At 40.8% G+C, this 19,041-nt stretch overlaps 3 protein-coding genes across 3 annotated transcripts; 2 read left to right on the plus strand and 1 right to left on the minus strand.

Moving 5' to 3' along the window:
• The first annotated feature begins 7,765 nt into the window (after positions 1 to 7,765).
• On the plus strand, positions 7,766 to 12,220 carry EAF01_001251 (uncharacterized protein). Its single transcript, XM_038909501.1, has 2 exons — positions 7,766 to 10,122; positions 10,243 to 12,220. Exons 1-2 carry the CDS (start codon positions 9,704 to 9,706, stop codon positions 11,144 to 11,146), a joined length of 1,323 nt encoding a protein of 440 aa, XP_038774313.1. The 5' UTR covers positions 7,766 to 9,703; the 3' UTR covers positions 11,147 to 12,220.
• Positions 12,221 to 13,086: 866 nt separating this feature from the next.
• Positions 13,087 to 16,369, minus strand: EAF01_001252 (uncharacterized protein; the record flags this gene model as incomplete). The annotated part of the gene is made up of 8 exons (XM_038909502.1): positions 13,087 to 15,074; positions 15,122 to 15,167; positions 15,218 to 15,301; positions 15,349 to 15,391; positions 15,481 to 15,607; positions 15,660 to 15,992; positions 16,052 to 16,219; positions 16,285 to 16,369. The coding sequence occupies 8 exons, from the start codon at positions 16,367 to 16,369 to the stop codon at positions 13,087 to 13,089; spliced, it is 2,874 nt and encodes a 957-aa protein (XP_038774314.1).
• A 502-nt stretch (positions 16,370 to 16,871) lies between these two features.
• Positions 16,872 to 18,868, plus strand: EAF01_001253 (uncharacterized protein). The gene is made up of 2 exons (XM_038909503.1): positions 16,872 to 17,183; positions 17,266 to 18,868. The coding sequence occupies exons 1-2, from the start codon at positions 17,094 to 17,096 to the stop codon at positions 18,376 to 18,378; spliced, it is 1,203 nt and encodes a 400-aa protein (XP_038774315.1). The 5' UTR covers positions 16,872 to 17,093; the 3' UTR covers positions 18,379 to 18,868.
• The last annotated feature ends 173 nt before the right edge of the window (positions 18,869 to 19,041 follow it).

Here is a 19,041-nt window from a genome sequence, read left to right on the forward strand (position 1 = left end):
CCTCACGCTTTTATTACCATAACCTCTGGAAATGCGGTGCTCGTAGAGAGGAAGAAATAATGCATAGTCAAGATTCCATGACTATATATGTAACTAATCGTTCCGAAATGCAGATATCATGCAGAATTCCATCCTCGTTTAGAGAAGAAAGAGTTTGATACAATATAACACCTTCAATAAGAAAATCCACACGGAACAGGATGCTCACTATTCTATAGAGCCAAAAGTCAGAACATCCCGATTGGAATAGTCCAAAACCGTAGATGCTTTGATTAGAAATGAATAATTTGCTAAAAGTGCACATGTACGAAGGCATACCAAAATCAGCCTTGTCACAAATCTTAGTATCATATTTCACGCTGACACCAGCTCGGCCCGTAAAAGAAAACGACCCAGTTGAGAGTCACATTCAGTTCTAGCATCTCTGAGGTGTATTATGGGTAGCTACAAGTATTAGTTACTATATTGTTTTCACCCGCGCGACCATGGGTTCACAGGCTCTCGAAAGAAACCCATCTTCACATTACCTGCTCTTCCTCGTGCGTCTTTTTACTCATCAACCAAAGAGCCGGGAGGTTTACAGAAGGAAGCTGCATACCAAATTTGTTATTTTCATTAGTTCCTACTCCTACAGCCTCTCGAAATTCATAGTATATTATCAGTTTCCTGCTTAATTTCTTGATCGCGTCTACCAATATACTCAATCCTATGTAAATCTCCCCGCACGTCCAGTGATAATTATACTAAAATCATAACTCCTCGCTTATTCGTTAATTTCTTGAACCAATCATCGTTGTGTATCGTTCATATATACCTCTATACACCAACTAGTCTATAAATTAATCTCCTATTCATCTCACCTCATTATATACTTCGATTGAAACTAGCTGTAATTGACAGCAATATCTGCAATGCCTCCACGTTGTACAGTCAAACAGTTGTCCAAGGAAATTGTCGCAATTATACGCTCCCACGGCTTCGTTGGGTATTGAGATACTCGGTATCTCGATATTGATATTCACATTATCACCCAGTTTGGATTTGGTTTCCAATAGAATGAGTATTGTTCTCTTCATGTCTGGGATCATCTGGGATGTCACATACGTATGAATGATTCTTATCATGAATGAATAGTTTACATTTCTTTTATTCGCTTATCTACTCACCACTTTTGAGTGTGAATCGTCGTTTAGATAAGTATATCTTGATTAAATCACCCTATATTTATCTCTAGATCCCAATCTACATTCTAACATCCTCACTCTCTATCCCCAATGTCTTTCAAAACTCTTGATATCTTCTCATGCTCTATCACCACTTCTTCGTCTTGCCTTCACTTCTTCTGTCTCCCTCCTTTCCTCCAACAATCTTATCTACCATTCAATTATAAACGCATACTCCCCTTTAAACACCAAGATTTCAAGAAATCGAAATCAAAAATCCTCTTTCCCTCGTGACTGGGGTCAAAGTCAGCCAGCAATTAAATACGTCCTTCAATAATTTAAATCTCATTCCATTTCGATCTCCTCTCTTTTCAGCTCATTCATCAATTTCTGATAATCTACCTATCAACTCAAACACCAGTGACCAATCTAGAACTTTAGATGCTACATCTCCAGGTGAAATACAATATTACTCTCGCTCAAGAAAATTTAACAGAAACATCATATACTAATACTCAGATTATCATTTAATAAGTAATTCCTCCATACTACAAACAAATCCTCGCTTCTTCCCACCCCATAGGATCAAAACCACGTCCAACAAGTCCACATATTGTAGCGTCTATTGTCTAGAACCAGACTCGAGTCATCATCGAGAGGTGTCTCAGATGCTCGTTTTTATGATTTCTTACGAAGACTTCCCAAACATCTAACTAGACATTTCGCTTATTTCGGGGATACGTGAGAGTCTCGAAGACACTCGTCTTGAGATTGTGGTATCATTAGTATAAACTACTTCTCTACCCATGAACAACATGAGATGTGAATGAATAGTCATTAGAAACATCTAACCGACCCAATCTTCATCCAACAAATCCATCTCCCCAAACTTCGAGATTTCTAGACATTCAAACCCTCGAAAGCTCAATAGATAATAGATTTCTAAAGACTTGAAATCTATCAAACATCTACGTGTGCGTAACTAATCTTACACGCAGTGATGTATTGTAAGCGTGCAAATTCGATTCCAGCAACAGGATACAGACAGCGAGTAAAAGACCTACATGTAGTACTACTCGTACTGACTTACAGATCTACTTCATGATGTCATTGGGTACACAACTACATCCATTCATCAATCAAGTAGTCCCCAGCCCCCCATTCAAACGTTTCAATCTATCTCCCCTTGCTATCCCAGATATCTCAGATCATCTGGCGAAGAATATTAGTACCAGTACCAATATTGACACCACTTCCTACTTCTCCGAAATCCCACTCTGCATCACCTCAGCATATATTGTATCTTTTATTTCGCAACGAAAATTTCAAGAATCACGAAATATATTTAGACCTCATCGTATTAAATCGTATCATATTATTAACCTACTCCGAGTATCTCCTTCAAGTACCTACTCCGAATACCTACCTACTCACCCATCACATCACATCCATCACAACACCTTCTTTGGCTGCACAACCCCCCCTCTCTTCGCTTCCTAGAAAGATTTCCTCCAGTATCATACACCATCATACACGAACAAAACAGAATACAAGAAGTATACTAACCAATCATTATTTCCTCTTTCGAATCTCCTTTGATTACAAGTTTTATAACAAGTGGAATGATTGGAATAATTAGAATGAATATACTATGAGAGAGAAGAAAATTTATGGATCGAGATTTTGGTTTATAGAGAACGAGGAAAGGAGAGAAGTAGTATCTATGAACTTGGTAAAGAAACCAGAATACTCTATTCTAGAAACTGTTCTTCACTATGTCAGTACGTATGTATGCTGTACTTGTATACAGTATATCGCATCCAAATCCAAAGAAGAAGAAGAAGAAGAAGAAACCAAAACCAAAACCACTTAACAAGATTCTCTACGAAAACAAAATACATAAATTCTTTTTTTAGTGTTATTATTCTATCTACCAATCTACCAATCTATCCATCAATCTTTTCCCCCTCCCACCCCCTCCAACCTAACCGAAAGAAACAATACAATACCCAAAAATTACCATCTCCACCACCGAATTTCCAACCACCCACCTCCTCGGCTACTCTCTCGGAAAGCGGAGAATCGAAGACTTCCATCCCTCCTATCCTTCCGTCGCACATCAATCCCATCCCATCCCATCCGTGACCCGTCGCACATCACCAGTCATCCGGCACCGCACCCAGCCGCAAGCTAAAAAAGTGGATATCATATTCATTCAACATTTTCGGCCAAAATGATCTTCAAGTTTTAAGCCTTGTATAGAAGACAGGATCTTATTGACTAGACTAGGCTAGGTATATATCGCCATTACCGGAATTGCGTTGCGTTTGAGAATGCGAATTCGATGGGGGAGCGAGGTTTTGTATTATATATCGTGTATAGGCGAAGAGGAGATATATGATCTGATCTGATCTGATAGGGAGGAGAGAAAGAGAGAAGAAAAAGTGGTGTGCTGGAAAGGAATGGCAGGAGAGGAGAGGAAAGGGGAGGGGAGGAGAGGAAAGGAGAGGAAAGGAGAGGAAAGGAGAGGAAAGGAGAGGAAAGGAGAGGAAAGGAGAGGAGAGGAGAGGAGAGGAAAGGATATAAAGATGTTTGAGAAGTCCGCGTATAGATAGATAGATACTCATACTCATACTCGTACTTGTCTGGGATAGGAGTAGAGAGTCAGGAGTACGAGATTAAAGATAGTATAGAACAATCAAAAGATAATCTACAAAGAGTAAGTAGATACGTAAGTGCTTAAGTGCGGTAAGTAACCAACCTCAACAATCTCAACGCTGTGAAATAGACGATAGCGCGGATAGTTTTCTTCTTCCCTACTTGTATATCTACATTCTATACTATACTATATTATACATTTATCTACACCCCAAAATAATCCTCGACTTCCCCTCACTTTCTCTCCCCCTCTCTCAATATCCGTTTCCGAAATCCGCATATCCCGATTCCCGTTTTCCATCTATGGCTATTCCCATCTCCATCTCCATCTCCATCTCCATTTCTATTCTCCATTCTCCATTTTCCGTTTTCCGTTTGATGATTAATTCCAAGAAGAATTACATAACACTGCCTACCTACCCACCCACCTTCCACAACAAGCCAATCCATCCATCCATTCATTCATTCAACCCTAACTAATCAAGAAACCCCTCGTCCCAACTCCCCACCCCTCTTCCCTAAACCCAAACCCAAACCCAAACCCAAACTTAAAACTCTATCCTAAAACTTAAAAGCCTCCTCACGAGTCGCCATGCTATACTTTGTACGGAGAGGAGAATTTCAATTTCAAATAAGCCGGCCGGTTGTGAAAAAAAAAAAAACATTAAAAGAAAAAAGATTTTTTTTTTAAAAAGATTGAATTCCCTTAGAGCACCGCTTACTTAGTAATTTATAGTAAAACCTCTCTATAAGAATACTAGTTTTTATAATCTTTTTCAAGAACATATAGAGATATTCATGTAGAGAGATATTCGACTAATTCCGAAATAGTAGTAAGCTACTTTCGATTAATCTCGATCGGGTCACACTCCGTAACTATTTTATAGCGTTTATTTTATAACATTTTTCCACTCGTATAAAAATGTCTAGAATTTCGATATTCCTATCATGTAATAGCTAAATCCTAATAATTCTATTAATCTAATAAGAATATATATATATAATTCTTAAATTAATTTTTTGAAAGAATATTCTAATAGAGAGATTTTAAGAATAAAGATTATTCTTATAGAGGGAATTCTTATACAGAGGTTTTATTTACTATAGTCAATATCCCATCTCAGATTCTCATCCTATTTCCGATATCCGAGCTCGCCTGCGCGCCCCATCCATTTCCCATGCGCGTGGGAAATTATGTGGCGCAAGGATAAGGAGGTATCGTCGTAGTGTAGTGTAGTGTAGTGTACTATAGTATAGGATGGATACGGTAGTTTGTGATTATCGCGTAGGGATTGAGGAGAGATGAGGGTGTGTGCTGGATTGGGTATGGTGTGAGGACGGGCTGACAACTTGACATGGCAAGCAAACAAGTATAGGTGTGGTTACTGGGTAGGAGAAGAGATTTTTGCTTGGGTTTAGGGAGGGAAGGGGGTGTGTCTGTGCGGTGTGGATTGGATAAGGAGATTTTGGATAAGGAGATTTTGGGTGGTGATTGAAGAGGGGTAGGCAAAGGGCTAGAGGTGATGTTTGATCTGATAAATCATGGTGGTTTATTGGGATCTTTATGCTAGGTAGTATTTAATGATTGATGATTAGGAATCTTGATTCGAACCATATAAGGGGAAGAAGGGGAAGAAGGAAAAGAAGCTTAATAATAGAAACTTTAAAGTGCAGAAAGTAGAGTTTAAGGTTATGTACTCTGGAAGCTATACATTATACATCGTACACCGTAAGAAAGGACGGATACTTCCCGGTCAATCGAGCATTGTGATGGATGGATGTAAATCCGTGAATCATTATTTGGTGCCGATGGTGGATAGGCGCTTAGAGAGTTCTTTCGATAGTCGGTGGAACTCGGTGGAGTGATTTTTATAAAGATGCCTAGGTAGGTAACCTGCACTCCATAAATGATGAGAAATCCATTGTGCGATTCTTGAACTAGAAGTGATGGAGTATCGGTCTGACGATTAAAGAATAGCTACCTAGTCGTCTTGTTCTGGTTGTCTGATGATGATAATGATATGTCACATGTGTCAATCGATGCTCGGGAGAACAGCAATGAAAGTTATCCTGCCCGTAACCCGACCTTGAAGCTTTTAGTTCGAGGTGCAAATTGGTCGCGTGAGGTTGTACATATACAGATTACCTAGCACAGTATCGATATTTGAGATATCACAATGGATATTCAAGATAAGGAATTGAAGATTCGATAGATTGACAAGGCAATGAGTTCGGTTTATCGCTGATTCTCTGTCCCGAGTGGGAGTTATGCAATTCGAGGTGGCATCGCATAAGTAAACGTTTTGGTGAGGGTGTGACGTGTGAATGATGTGTGAATGATGGTAAATGATGGTACTCATTGATTGGATTCGACATCTACCGAAGTTTCCGGAGCTCACAGTCATTGTGCAGTAACTTTGAGGCTATTAGACGATAAGCACGACAAGCACGACAAGGCGTATTTATATGCCAGACAAGGTGTAGCTCGTTGAGTACGCTGCGCCCACTGATGAAAGAGGCATTGTTGTCGGTTGTCATGGTCAGTATTATCAAAAACAATTACATCTGTTTTGTTCTTGTCAAGAATCAAGATGTCTTACTGAGCTACATCATCTTGACTTGCCCTTGCCATACTTGGGGAGCAATACGATACTTAGATAGTGAGGCGTATTGAGCTTTGATATCGATAACGACTCATGAGCGATTAAAAAGCTGTGAAACATGACGATTTTTGCTGAGATGATCCTCACCATGGGAGTTTTTTGGTACGCGCTTTCGTGGGTGGCTGGGCAATGCTTGGTGGTAGAGAACCCATGGAAATGGGGACATTGACCAAGGCAGTCCTCAACTGAAAACACGGGCAACGCTGGCGCAGCAGCACAGCATAAAAAGTATACCCTTTTGGGACCCCGCAGTTAATGGAGACGGAGGTTGATTCCGTAAATGGCCATGGGCATCCTACAACATCCCAAGGTTGGTATGAGTGGCTTAGAGAAGCTTGCAAGCGACAATTGGAGGATGTGAAACTTTCTTTCGTAAAAAACGCGACGACGTCTTCAAGGGCATGAAAGGAGATTAGGTATGATGAGATGAATTGAATTGAAGACGTCCTTGATGCGAATCGTTGGAGCTGAAGGTTCAAAACCTAGAGACCCTCCGCATTAGTCCTATGGATATAATTTAAGGTGTTCACAGACTGCAAGAGGAATTGTTGAGTGAAGGTTAGATGTTTCCGTCTAATCAGGGGCACCGAAACCACAATCCGCACATACATATGGATCCTGTAGGCTGATTGATACCTGATGATATGAAAAATGATATACGATGACTTCTATTCCCTTGAAAGATTTGCGCGGCAGTAATTTCGATATTGAATTTGAATCAATACCCAGATAAGATATGTACTGCGACTGCGACTGCGACTGCGACTGCGACTGCGGTATCACCATTCATCCCTCACCATCCTCATTTCCTTTTAAGTGATGAATCTTTTCGAGGAAGCCTTAATAAGAGGACTATGAAGTCCCATGCAGCCAATGAAAGACGAAGACGGTACACGACAAGGGGGGTTAAATTTTGATGTGCGGAACTTGATGAACAAGACATGGGATTTATCCAATCATGTCATACTAATAAGGCACTTCCCTTCCGGGTCTCTCGATTAACCTTACACTGCATAAAATTATGCAGGCAACGATAGCCTCGAGAGAATGGATGGGGATAGTACGTCGGTAGGGATGAGGATGAGGATGAGGATGAGGACGGGCTAAGATGAAGCTTATCATTATTTTGAAGCATTGGACTTTGGGAAAATTGTCTTATTTGATATGCTATACGGTGATATACGCCGGTATGCGAATGGCTGGCTGTGAAGACTTGATAATCTTTGTAAAACAGTTTGATGTCTTTCATAGTATCAATCAATTTGACATAAATAACCATCACATAGATTGTACCTAGAAATCTCGAATTCCGCTTTGAGTTCCTTCGTACTCGTGCTCATCTAGTAGATCGATAGCAAGCAGCCTTCTTTTTCTCTTGGTTCGAAACTCTCTTCACAAGTAACCTTACTTAATCTCGCAGCGTAAACATTTTGTAATCCCTCCGTCCATCTGTACGAAGTACTCTGTACATCAGAAGTGTACCCTGTTTGACATAATTTTCCATCTTCTCCCGCCGCATTTGTAAGTCAAAGTATGTTCCTTTCAAGTTTTCCTGTTCCAGAGCAACCTTGGGAAATCCTGTGTGGCGGTGATGATTGGTCGCAGTCGGATTCGGATAGCTCGCATCGGTATTCTATGGGCTACGGTAAGAGATTGGAGGTTGGATTTGGGGGTTGGATGTATTATGTATCATGTATCATGTATCATGTATGTAAACCGGCCGGTATGTAGGTATGTACAGAGCATGTACGATATACGACGTACGATGTCTTGATGTATGTATGTACCGATGAGTGATCTGAGTTCTCAATGTTCTAGCAATAATCCTGTCCCTACTGGTTGGTATACCTGCGCCTACTTGTTACGAAGTAATCCCACCCACCCGCGTGTTGAGGTTTGTTGAAGCGCGTAGCTAGATTAGACCTTATTTCTTGACCAGTACTTTCAAGTCGTGACTACCTATGCAAGACTCACTTCAAACCGCCCTCACCTGCACCTGCACCTCGTGATGATGATAATGTTAATGTTTTACCTTTCTTCCGACCGTTTTCGTTATTTGATCTTTCCGAATTGGAACATCCTACGTGATTACCGAATTGACGGGAAAGATGCAACAAACAATGATATTCATTACCAAATAATCTACCAACAGTCGAGATTAAAATCAATAAACAAATGAATTAATCGTCAAATCAGCGGAAAAGATACCAATAGGGCCTTGGTCAGACTCCCGTATTTCGTATATGTGTGGGCGGAGTATTTGATCATATATTTTTTTTTTTTGCTATGAATCTCTTTGCCAAGATTACTCATACATTCATTCCCTTGCCAAGATCCAGTCTTTTTTTCTTCTTTCTTTCTTTTCTTCTCTCACGTACTTATTACTTTAAGAGCGAGCTTAGCTGACATAATTTCTGAACCCAGTCATAATTAAAAAAGGACCTGGTGCTCGAAACCCAAACAAGAACCCAGCCCCAGTTGAGTAAGAGGGAAGGGAAGGGAAGGGAAGGGGAGGGGAGGGAGAGAGAAGAAGAAAAGAAGAGAAAGGGAAAGGGAAAGTAAAGCAAAAGACCCAAAAAGACCTTCCAAGGTTCTTTTCATTACTTGGTACATTCGGACTACTTGTACTAGCCCGGCGCCATATCCTCCTAAACCCGATTTTCTTATTTTTTGTTCCTTCACTTCCATCACTTCCATCACTTCCATCATACATCCGCCTCTTCCCTCATCAATCCCAATCAGACTTCTCTTATACATCACACACTTCCTTCCACCTCCACCTTCAATCCTCTGACCCGTCCTACCTGACCTTACCTTCCGAAGTCTTTTACACTTTTTGGTTTCACTACAACAACTACAATTTTAATTTTATGATTCGATAAAATTAGATAATAACATCTTCTCTCTCTCTCTCTCTCTTCCTCTCTCTCTTCGTCTCTCTCAATAAATCACTCCCAAACAATTCGACAAACACACATTATCCATCATTCATGAGATAATCATACATTTCGACAATTATAAATCAGCATCCTTCCTCTTAAACTCCGCTATCTTCCTTTGATTGCGTATTCGCCGATCCCGTAGATACGCCTCAACTCTCACCCTCACCCTCACCGTGTGAACAAAAAAAAAAAGAAAAAGTCCAACGATCCAAACATCGTCGAACTTCTACCTGATCATTTCATTCCTTTGATAACTTTACCTCCCCCAGAATTTGCCATGCCGGAAACAAATTATTACTCGTCGACAACTTCACCAACATTTACAAAATCCAAGATGCCTTTCTCATGGCCGTCGATACCGAATCCTATACCTCGTAGGATGAGAAGGAGGCTGAGATCCAAATTTCGTTCAAATCTACCTCCAGCTTCATCGATAGCTTCAATTGAGACGTCTTTCGATCCAAAGGATACATTACGAGCTTTGAGGTCACATAGATGGTCGGTGTATGATGGTCAATATTTGATCTTGATCATTATCGCAATATTCTCGCTCTCAATCAGTCAAGCGCCGGGGCCTCTGATGAAGACTGGTGCTGCTACTCTTTTAATGCTTGCGCTTCTTATGCCAGCAACAAGACAATTCTTCTTACCAGTTCTCCCAATCTTCACCTGGTTGGTTTTCTTTTTCAATGCTCGGTATGTGCACTCTTCCATTCGCATTGCGATCCAATTTGCCGCTTTCTTTGAGCCTCTCTGAAACTCCTCTTCCCCCGTCAAATACATGCCAGACCGCTTTGTTTCTAACAGACTTCATAGATTTATTCCGGCCGAATACCGACCACATATCTGGGTCAAAGTTCTACCTGCCCTCGAGAATATCTTTTATGGTGCAAATATTAGCAACATCCTCTCCGCACACCAATATGTCGTTCTTGATGTCCTCGCATGGTTACCCTATGGAATTTTACACTTTGGAGGACCATTTGTTTGGGCCGCCTTGATGTTCCTTTTCGGTCCTCCCGGTACCGTACCAGTATTCGCACGAACCTTCGGTTACTTGAACATTATTGGAGTCGCCATCCAATTGATCTTCCCTTGTTCGCCTCCTTGGTATGAGAATTTGTATGGTCTTGCGCCTGCCAATTATTCCATGGAAGGATCGCCTGCGGGTCTTGCACGAATCGATTTACTATTCGGTTTTGATATGTACACAACAAACTTCACCGCATCACCTTTGGTGTTTGGAGCTTTCCCATCATTGCATTCTGGTAATGCAGTATTGGAAGCACTTTTCATGAGCCATTGCTTCCCAAAACTCAGACCATTCGTTATTGCATACGCCATGTGGATGTGGTGGGCAACCATGTATCTATCTCACCATTATGCCGTTGATCTCGTAGCCGGAGGTTTCCTCGCCGCCATTGCTTTCTATATCTCCAAGACAAACTTTCTGCCTAGAATTCAAGCAGACAAGATGTTCCGTTGGGATTACGACTATGTTGAGAGAGGTGATGCACCTACCGGAATCTACGAATATGGACTTGCAGTTCTCGACCAAGATTTCCGTCATGATAGCAGCGACGAATGGACCATGGGATCATCCTCTTCATTTTCTTCTGGATCGAGAAGTCCAACTGATGAAAACGCATCGGCATGGGAAGGTGACACTTTGGCATCTCAAGCTTCGGATAGTGAGCTCAGCGAGGTTGTTGTTAGGTGATTTCTTACGTCTGCAATAACGTTGCACTCGACAGGAGCAATTTCTCTCGACTCTCCCAGGTGAGAGAAATTCTCATCATGATTTTACGGCATTATCATGTTACGGCGTTTCCACATGAGCGACTTCTATCCTAATTCGACTTCCAATTTTCCGACATTCCCTGGATCACTGGACAGTTTGAACATTTGTACATATACCTCTTTTAACTTCTTTCGGGACCATTCAATTCGAAGATTTGGATACACGAGTTCCTTACAGTATATACTAATGATAATACTGCCGGAATCAACTGAACCATGCCGATCTGCTACGTCATTTCGACATGGCAAGCGATTTCTGGCTAAACATTTCGATTTCATTTCTTACTGTTCATAATACGCCTATCATGGTTGATTATAGACATGGGCACTTTTATTTATTTATTCGCCCACCTTGGGTGAATAAACAGTCCAACTATCGCTAGAGTTACCGCCGCTTTTACCTCTTCTCTTAGGGGGTGTTTTTATAGAGAAAAGTTTGTGCTGGGCTCGCTACACATGTATATTCTCTTCATTTTATAATGAGAATTATTCTTCAAAGTCTCTCGCTGAATATAGATTTTGAGACTATTCTTTATTACTTCAATTGTTTTTTTGGTGGTGGTGAAAAGATGATGGGGAATTAGGGTATTCTAATGTCATGGATGTAATGAGCGTGGGACAAGGGATTATAGATGGATTTCCTCAATGGTTTACCATAACATAGCATAACCTAATTTTGGTTTGGGCTTACATCCGTCGTTATAGACACGATTCGAATTGGATCGAATCGAATTGATGGGATCATCACACACTTTTGGATTTGGAATGACCTTAGGGTGTGATGTATAAAGATGAGATGGAAAGGAGATGGAGGGAAGACAGCAATTCTCTTTTCTCTTGAGGAAAGGAGAGTTAGGGGGGAAGCGAGAGGAGAGTGTAGTTGAAAGTAATGAAATGAAATGAAATGAATAATAAGAACAAGATGATGATATAAAGATTAAGATTAAGATGAAGACGATTGATATGAGTTGAATGAAATGAATTGAAATCATTATGGAATGGATTTGATGGATTTGAAAATGAATTTGAATGTATATGAATGAGTATACCTTAACTTATATTTGAGAAATTATGAGTTATTTATTACCTAGTACATAGGTATTTTGAATTTTTGATAATGACTAGCGATCAGCGACTCGTGAGAGTAATAATATAATGTAATGTATAAAATAGCTAGATATTCGTTCATTTGTTTATTGATTATTTATTCGAAAATCTTACTTCAATTCTATTTTATTCAATTCAATTCTATTCAACTCAACTCAACTCAAACAAATTTATCTCAAATCAATTCATTTAACTCAACCCAACCCATCTCATCTACATAACAACCTCCTTATCATATATACCCTCTCCCTCTCCCTCTCCCTCTCCCTCTCCCTCTCCCTCTCCCTCTCCCTCTCCCTCTCCCTCTCCCTCTCCCTCTCCCTCTCCCTCTCCCTCTCCCTCTCCCTCTCCCTCTCCCTCTCCCTCCTTACACCATTTACCCATCCATAGTATTTCCTCCCTTCCTGCCTCCCAAATTGCCAATTAGATTCCACCTTCTCCCTCTCCCTCCTATTCTATCCCTAACACATCAAATCATAAATACCATTTCGTAACGCATAGAATAGCATAGCATAGAATAGCACAATTGAGTATTTATTTTCCGTTTTCCATTGTCCGTGACATGACAATGATAAATATGATAATAACCAGGAATGAAAAGAAAAGAAAAGAAACCCACGACAAAAGATGCAAAAGTAGATAAAAGTAGATAAAAGATAAAAGATATATTAAGTATGCATAGATACACCTGCACCCGTCCAATCATTCATTCAATCATTCCCAAATTCATTCCGAACCCTAACCTAACCTAACCTAAGCATAATATCTCGGTTCATCAAAAACATGATATCTATGTCCCCTCACCCCCTCACCTCTAAATAATTGTGGGAATCTCTTTCCTTCACTCACATCCCCTTCATCCACTCTTCTATTTCTCACCTCATCACTCTCTCCCTCTGGTTCTCTGACCAAAAATTTCCCCACTTGAATTTCCGTATCCGTAATTGTACTTCTGGAAACTCTTGCATATGCCGATCTTCTAAGCCCCTTATAAAGGATATATTCGCACCATCTATCCCAATCACTTGGATCAATATCGTGCATACCCGACCTCTCAGACACATAAGTATTGTAATTTCCTTCCAGAGGTTTGGTGACAAGGTAAGAGAGGAGAACAGATGGGTTTGTAGAAGCACCCATCAAGTCAGCTAAGTATTCAGATTGAAGTCTTCGATCTTCAGGATCTTCCTCTTGACCTGAATGGAAGACGAAGACGTCCACTGGAGTTCCGTATACGTCTAGCGTAGCAGCGATCGCGGGAGCTAATTCTCCTACAGGTGATGGGAGTAAGTGGTGGGTAGAATTGAGAATTGGAAATTTGGAGAGTAGTGCACAACCCCAAGTGTGTTTGTTGGGACCTGGTCCGTAATCAACATACATTCCAAGATCTTCTGCGAGGAATTGAGTTGTATCACGGTTGCCCATGATAATACGTTGAAGATCCGATTCGAGAAGACCAATGACATCGATTTCCAATTCTTTGATTACATCTCTCATACGATATTCGGATGACCACATGTCATTGTCTAGACTGAAGTGAATAGTCCAAATGCCTGCTGTGAAAATCTTCTCCTCTTTGTGGTAAGGAACATAATCATACGTTGGGAAACGCATATATGCTGTCGAGATAGAAGTAAGTTGAAGAGCTGCAATTGTATAGAGGTAGTATAAACGTTGCTTTCGTTGATTTAAGAACGCATTGAATCGTTTTCGTTGTGCGGCGGGAGTGGATGAATATGTAGCGAAAACTCCACAACCAATCAACAACATAGTGACAGTCATGACCCAGTCTGTGTGTTCTCTAACAAGAGGACCACCTGGAACAAAAGCATAAGCCACAACCCAAACATGGAATAATACCATAAAGTTGTATACGAGGAAACCAATTCCAAACGCTTTAGCTGGGCTCTTTCTGGCAGCTGATCCCAATAAAGGAACAGATACAGCCATGAGGTAAACGGTCAAAACCAAGGCACCATAATACCCTTTCCAATGACTGTATAATGTAAGCATGGCAGCACCTACACAACCAATACCATACAACGTCCAGCTACGAGCCAAAGTTTCGTTGAATAATCCGAGAATGAGACCAACTCCCATTGCAGCAATGGTCCAGGCACCATGAGGTGCTGAAATTGGACCACGAACGGGGTATCCTTCCCAGACCCAAAGAATCATTGTGCTAGAATCGGATAGCAAAGAATGCAAAGCAAAGAAAAGACCTCCAATGCCAAGACCAGCAAGAAGTGATGGTCCTTCCTTACGTCCTTGGACAGAAAGTTGATCTCCAGTGATCAAACTTTGACTTGGTCGTGTGGATCGCAAGACAGCTAGAATAGCAACGATGAGACCATAACCATTCAAACCACCATTTTCAGCATGCGCAATGGGCCAGATAGGATTATTGGTGTGGAATGCAAATTTAACAACACTTGATGCAATGAGACCAATGGTCCATGCTGAAATTTTCGATTCGAGACGACCTGGCTGTCCTGCTGATGCGTACCAAGTAGCTGCCCAAGACAAACATGACATCCAAAGGCCAAAGCCAACGGCGAAAAGTCTAGGCGCTGGACTCGTGATTTGATAGGCACATAAGCCAATTAAAGACATGAGATGACATGTCCGAAGATTCTTCACAATCAATGCTCGAATGGATCTTATTCCCAAGAACAATGGAGAAATGGTACACATAACCATAACTTCATAGCCGGAGATACCCATATGCCAAAGAGGAAAATCTGACAAGATTAGCGAGTTTCGTTCCAGTCTCTTTTCAAGTACTTACACCAGACGACTATGCCCAGAGAAGTCAACATTGACCAGAATACGAACTACATAAATCTCAGTAAAAGTCTCCTAGACAATGAAAATGATTACTTACGCCATTATAGACATCAGCTGCTGCATCAAAAGCTTCAGGCCATGCAAAAGATTGACCGAATAGTTGACCAACTTCCTTTCTTTTCTACTTACCGATTAGCCAAACATTTTTAAAAAGGAATTAAATATCACAAACTCTTTCTCATAGACTTTATCAACCATCATCTTTTCTTTTCTAAATAATGATATTGATTTAGACGTGCTCATAATAATGTTACATTCAACAAAAATGTTATACACTATTTTGGAAGCCAGTGGACGTACCCCTTAGACTGACCCTTGACATCCTTCACAACTAATTCGAAAGTCTCAAAATCGAGAGCTGTAACAGCATCGAAAGCCACATCAAACAAAATCAAAGCCCATTCGAAGAAAGCGTATGCCGTGTATGCTAAATGTTCCATTAGTTGAAAATTCGACACTTAATTTGATAGAAATCTTACCCCCCGCGACTCTGTGAACTTTGTGCTGTATAAAAAAGTAAACCAGAGGTACCAAAGTTCCAAAGAAAGATCCCGCGAAATATTTTCGATATTTAACAGCTCGTGCATTGTCTGGACTCAATGCTAGACATCCTAAAGTCCATGGCAAAGTAGCAACCAAATATGAAATCATAAAAATATCATGCCAATCGTGATCGTCCGTAGAGGTAACATAAGTCCAACCGCCACATGTAAGAGTACGAAAAACGCCCGCGAAAGCAACAAACTTGGGTAACTTTGAATTTGGTCGTGCAGTGAGAAGGTACCATAATCCAACGAGAGCGAATCTAGGGCCTGAAAGAGATGTTAGAGAAGCTTTACAAGGCTCCGATATCTTGATTCCTGCCACATACCAGATGTAATAGCTATAAAGACCATAAAAAACGAGCGTTCCGGGTATCGATCTCCAATTGTCGCGGAAACTGAAGGGAACCATTCATCTGGATAACCATAATATTCATTTTGAACGATTTTATGATAATGAAGTGAAACTCCAACAATGAGTGCGCTGAGAAAAGCAGCTATTGATGAATGGTAAGCATTTTCACATAAAAAAGAACCAAACCCAAGATTCGTTTGCTCTTACCATATGCGACTGCAGTATGAGTCCATGACACCCATTTACCTGAGAAAGCGAGTACAGTGTCGCCGTCCTTGAATTTCGGTGCCATCTGTGATTCTAATCACTCTGTATATGAAATATTCACATCCAAATGAGTGTAGTTCGTAGCATCCGGAGAGATAAAAGAGGAAAGAGGGAAGGAAAAATTGAGATGGGATGGGATGGGATGGGATGGGATGGGATGGTAATCACAAATGGGGTTCAATGTAAGGTACAAGTGGGCACGCGTTGATTTGAGATGAGATGAGATGAGATGCGATGAGATGCGATGAGTTGTTGGAGACCAAGCCTTTTGGGATAGCCGTGAAAGCCGTGAAGGCCGTAAAAGTCATGCAATCGATTCATGCAATTCGGTGCAATTCGGTGCAAGTCGATTGATACTGGATTTTCCCCTCCAATAGACCTGGAGCCTGCCTGGGTGGACTTACAAGGTAAATTCTCAGCCTTCTCCGAAAGCTCCGTGACGTCTGGTGGGATTTTTTTAAATTGTCAAGGTGGAACCAGTTCAAAAAAGCTGTTCAATTCAAAAAAACTCGTGGCGCGCAGAGTTCAAAGTGTACCTGGGTAAACACGTAAAATATGACACGGATGAAAGGTAATCCTTGTTGGCCGGGGACTCGGACTTTTGATATTCCGTCTCCATTGACTAGGCTTAAATTGATCGGCATAATTTCTACAATCATTCACCGCCCAAAGAATTTCTGAAGATTTCCCCAAAGGTAAAGAAAAGTCCAGAGAGTCATCATAAAAATCAATCTTCATATAATTCAACAATGTCGGGCGCAAACGATAAAGCAAGATTTTATCTGGAACAAGGTGTTCCTCAATTGCAAGAATTGGAGCAAAAGAAAATCTTTACAAAGGTTAGTTTTAGTATTTCTCTCTACATCTTATATGTCGTGGCTATCTCATGCGATCAACTACTAACCAAGAAATTGGATTCAGGATGAAATCAAAACACTAGTTAAAAAGCGATCCGATTTCGAACATAGAGTGTTAGTGAGAGGTTCAAAAGCCGTTGATTTTGCTCGATATGCCGCATGGGAAATGAGTCTTGAGGAACTTCGTCAAAAAAGATGCAAACGAATGCGCATAAAAGGAAGCTCATCGCATGCCGGTCAAGCACGCGTATTCGGTATATTTGATCGAGGTGTAAAGAAGCATGCTGGAGATGTCGCATTATGGATGTCATATTTGGAATACACAAGGAAAGCCAAAGCGACGAAGAAATTCAAAACGGTTTTGACAGCGGCAATTCGATTACATCCCACCAAACCGGAATTGTGGCTATATGCGGCCAAATGGGCGTTGGAATTGGATGCGGATATGAATGAGGCAAGAAGTTATATGCAGAGAGGAACTCGATTCTGTACTAGGAGTAAGGACTTATGGATCGAATATGCGAAATTAGAGATGATCTATTTGGCAAAGATTGCTATACGTAGGAGGATTCTTGGCTTGGATATTGATCGGACTATCGAAGTTCCAAAAGAAATCGAAGAAACACCGGAAGAATCTGGATTCACAACCTCACAGGACATGATTGCAATTCCAGATTTCAAGGATAACACAATGCAACCAAGCATGATGGCAAGAGTAGGAGTAGATTCGGAAGCTGCTAAAGATCCAATGACTACACCAGCTCTCAATGGTGCCATTCCACTTGCTATCTTTGATGTGGCTAAAAAGCAAGCATTCTACTCATCAGTCGCAGCAGAAGGATTCTTCGATATGTTCGCAGCATTTACTCAAGTAAAATGTCTTCCTAAAATCCTCCAACATGTTTTGGACAGTATGTTGGAATCATATCCCAATGACCCCACAACATGCAACTGTTATATTCGTCAACCATTAATCGGCATCGATCACACCTCTCCCGAATTTGCAGTCGCCATCGGATCTGCACTAAACCGTCTTAAGGAATCATTGGAGAATACTAATGATAAAACTCAATTATCACTGAAGACAAGAGCATGGATTGAGGCAATCATAGCATTACCAGAATTAGATTCAGGTATTCAGACGGTCTTGCAACATACACTCCGAAAGCTGGAATGATTGTAGTATGATTAAGAGGCTGACATTTGAGCGCATTACGCACACAATTGAGCGAATTTGGAGATGTGGACGTGAGAAATGTCCGCATTCTCGTTCGATGATGAAAGTCAGGAATCACACCAGTGGCAGCCAATAACCCTCTACCCTCTTTGACTCCCCACCCATAAGATAAGGAAGGCTAGAGTCAAGGTATAAGAGAAGCAACAATCTAGACCTTGCATAATAATGTAAAGAGGAAAGGTTTCAAAAGGCGTTGGGTCTGGGTAGGAGTATAGGAGGTGGGCTTTTTATAAGATACTCAATATCGAGACGAGACGAAAAAGTACGACTCGATACTAAGAATCTATCAATTTCTAAATACGTTGATTGTTTTCGAACTTGGATCAATGTGAATTTTGAACAGAGGTTATCTGTTTGTTACATCTCTATCATTAGTCTTATCTTTGCTTTTTCGACAGAGCTTTGTCTCTCGAGAAATGAGGGAATGAGGAATGAGTTTTTCACCGCATGATTTCATCGTTCCATCGTATGTGAACACAACACAACCCGTTTATCTCAAAGTTGAGACGATAAATTTTGATTTCAATCATCATTATACCTACTCTGACATTCTAGTCTCCTCTCCTCCTCAGTCTCCTTCTGAGTCTTAGTAACTAGGAAATA

This window comes from Botrytis porri (assembly GCF_014898465.1).
Source record: "Botrytis porri strain MUCL 3234 chromosome Unknown BPOR_002, whole genome shotgun sequence".
Lineage (NCBI taxonomy): Eukaryota > Fungi > Ascomycota > Leotiomycetes > Helotiales > Sclerotiniaceae > Botrytis > Botrytis porri.